Here is a 1,496-nt window from a genome sequence, read left to right as displayed (position 1 = left end):
GTTGTTTGGCAGGCCCGGGCTGGATTCAAACCCGCCACCTTAGGTGTATGTGGCTGGCGCCTTAGCCACTTGAGCTACAGGTGCCAAGCCCTGCTGGCCTTTTAGTTCATTTCCTTTCCTGTCTTCAACCCCTGCAGGAGTATATCATCAACAGGAACAAGAAAATTGAGAAGCGGCGTCAAGAACTGATGGAAAAGGAAAGCACAAAACCAAAACCAGATCCTTTCAAAGGTGAATTGTGATCCTGGGCTCCCTGCTGTCCAGAATGGTAGTGATGCAAATGATGTGACCTCTAAGACCTAGTGTAGGCTTGGCGCCTGTGGCTTAATCAGCTAGGGTGCCAGCCACATACACCTAAGGTGGCGGGTTCGAATCCAGCCTGGGTCCACCGAACAACAATGATGGCTGCAACCAAAAAATGGCCGGGCGTTGTGGCCGGCGCCTGTGGTCCCAGCTACTTGGGAGGCAGAGGCAGGAGACTCATTTGAGCCCAGGAGTTAGAGGTTGCTGTGAGCTGTGATGTGACGGCACTCTACCCAAGGGGATAGCTTGAGGCTCTGTCTCAAAAGAAAAAAGACCTGGTGCAAAGCCAGCCTAGGGCAGCTGAGAAAGTGAAGTCAAGACTTCTTTTCACTGCTAAAGGGAAAAAGCACTTAGCAGTGGAAAGAAGCCCGCCCTTGTGGCCTTCTGTAGATCACAGCTCTCGGCAGTTTATTGGAGTGATATGGAGCACTGATGTCTCTTACTCCTTGGTTGAAAGAGAAAGGGTCAAAAGGGTGAAAAGTTGAATAGTAAAATTCCTAGATGTAGAGGCTGGCTCTTCTGTCCCCATACTTACTTATAGAAAGGCAGGCTATGAGTGTCTCAGTCTGTGCCAACTGAATCCTTAGTGTTGCATGGAAAAAACATGGGTGTTGTTGAGGGGTAGTAGGAAAACATCATTTGCTTGCTGTCCCATATTTCATAAGACCTGGGTGGGTTTCATCACAGGGATTGGCCAGGAGCATTTCTTCAAGAGGATTGAGGCGGCTCACTGCCTGGCCTGTGACATGCTGATTCCAGCACAACACCAGCTTCTCCAGCGGCATCTGCATTCTGTTGACCACAATCACAACCGCCGGGTGAGTCCCCTCCCAACTTGCTGGTGGAGGCCCAGGAGGAGTATTCCCAGACTGCCAACAGGGTGGTATCAACCTCCTTTGTCTTTCTAGGAGTGCTTACATTGCAGGGTGAGGGCAGCTCTTGATGTTATATCAAGTCTGTCACTTAAGATGTAAAATTCATCTCAGTTTCTATTAAAATGTAAGAAAATGTGTTGCTTAGGCTTGATTAAATATAGTTGCTGAAATTCTGGTTCAAGAATGTTCCCTATTGGGCAGCGTCTGTGGCTCAAAGGAGTAGGGAGCCGGCCCCATATGCCAGAAGTGGTAGGTTCAAACCCAGCCCAATTGTTCCCTGTTTACCTATAAATCACACATAGTGGCTCGGCGCCTATA

General features: G+C 49.1%; 1 protein-coding gene across 3 annotated transcripts in view; it reads left to right on the top strand.

Annotated features, from left to right (window-relative positions):
- AKAP8 (A-kinase anchoring protein 8) overlaps positions 1-1,496 on the top strand; it is a 23,843-nt gene that overhangs the window by 17,753 nt on the left and 4,594 nt on the right. For all 3 annotated transcript variants that reach the window (XM_023517190.1, XM_023517191.1, XM_003796613.3), the window contains exons 11-12: positions 138-231; positions 991-1,121. In XM_023517190.1, the coding sequence (XP_023372958.1) occupies positions 138-231; positions 991-1,121 (225 nt within the window). The remainder of the gene's footprint in view (positions 1-137; positions 232-990; positions 1,122-1,496) is intronic.

This window comes from Otolemur garnettii, unplaced genomic scaffold, assembly GCF_000181295.1.
Source record: "Otolemur garnettii isolate 467f Iridium unplaced genomic scaffold, OtoGar3 scaffold00105, whole genome shotgun sequence".
Lineage (NCBI taxonomy): Eukaryota > Metazoa > Chordata > Mammalia > Primates > Galagidae > Otolemur > Otolemur garnettii.
This window is presented reverse-complemented; position numbering and strand designations above follow the sequence as displayed.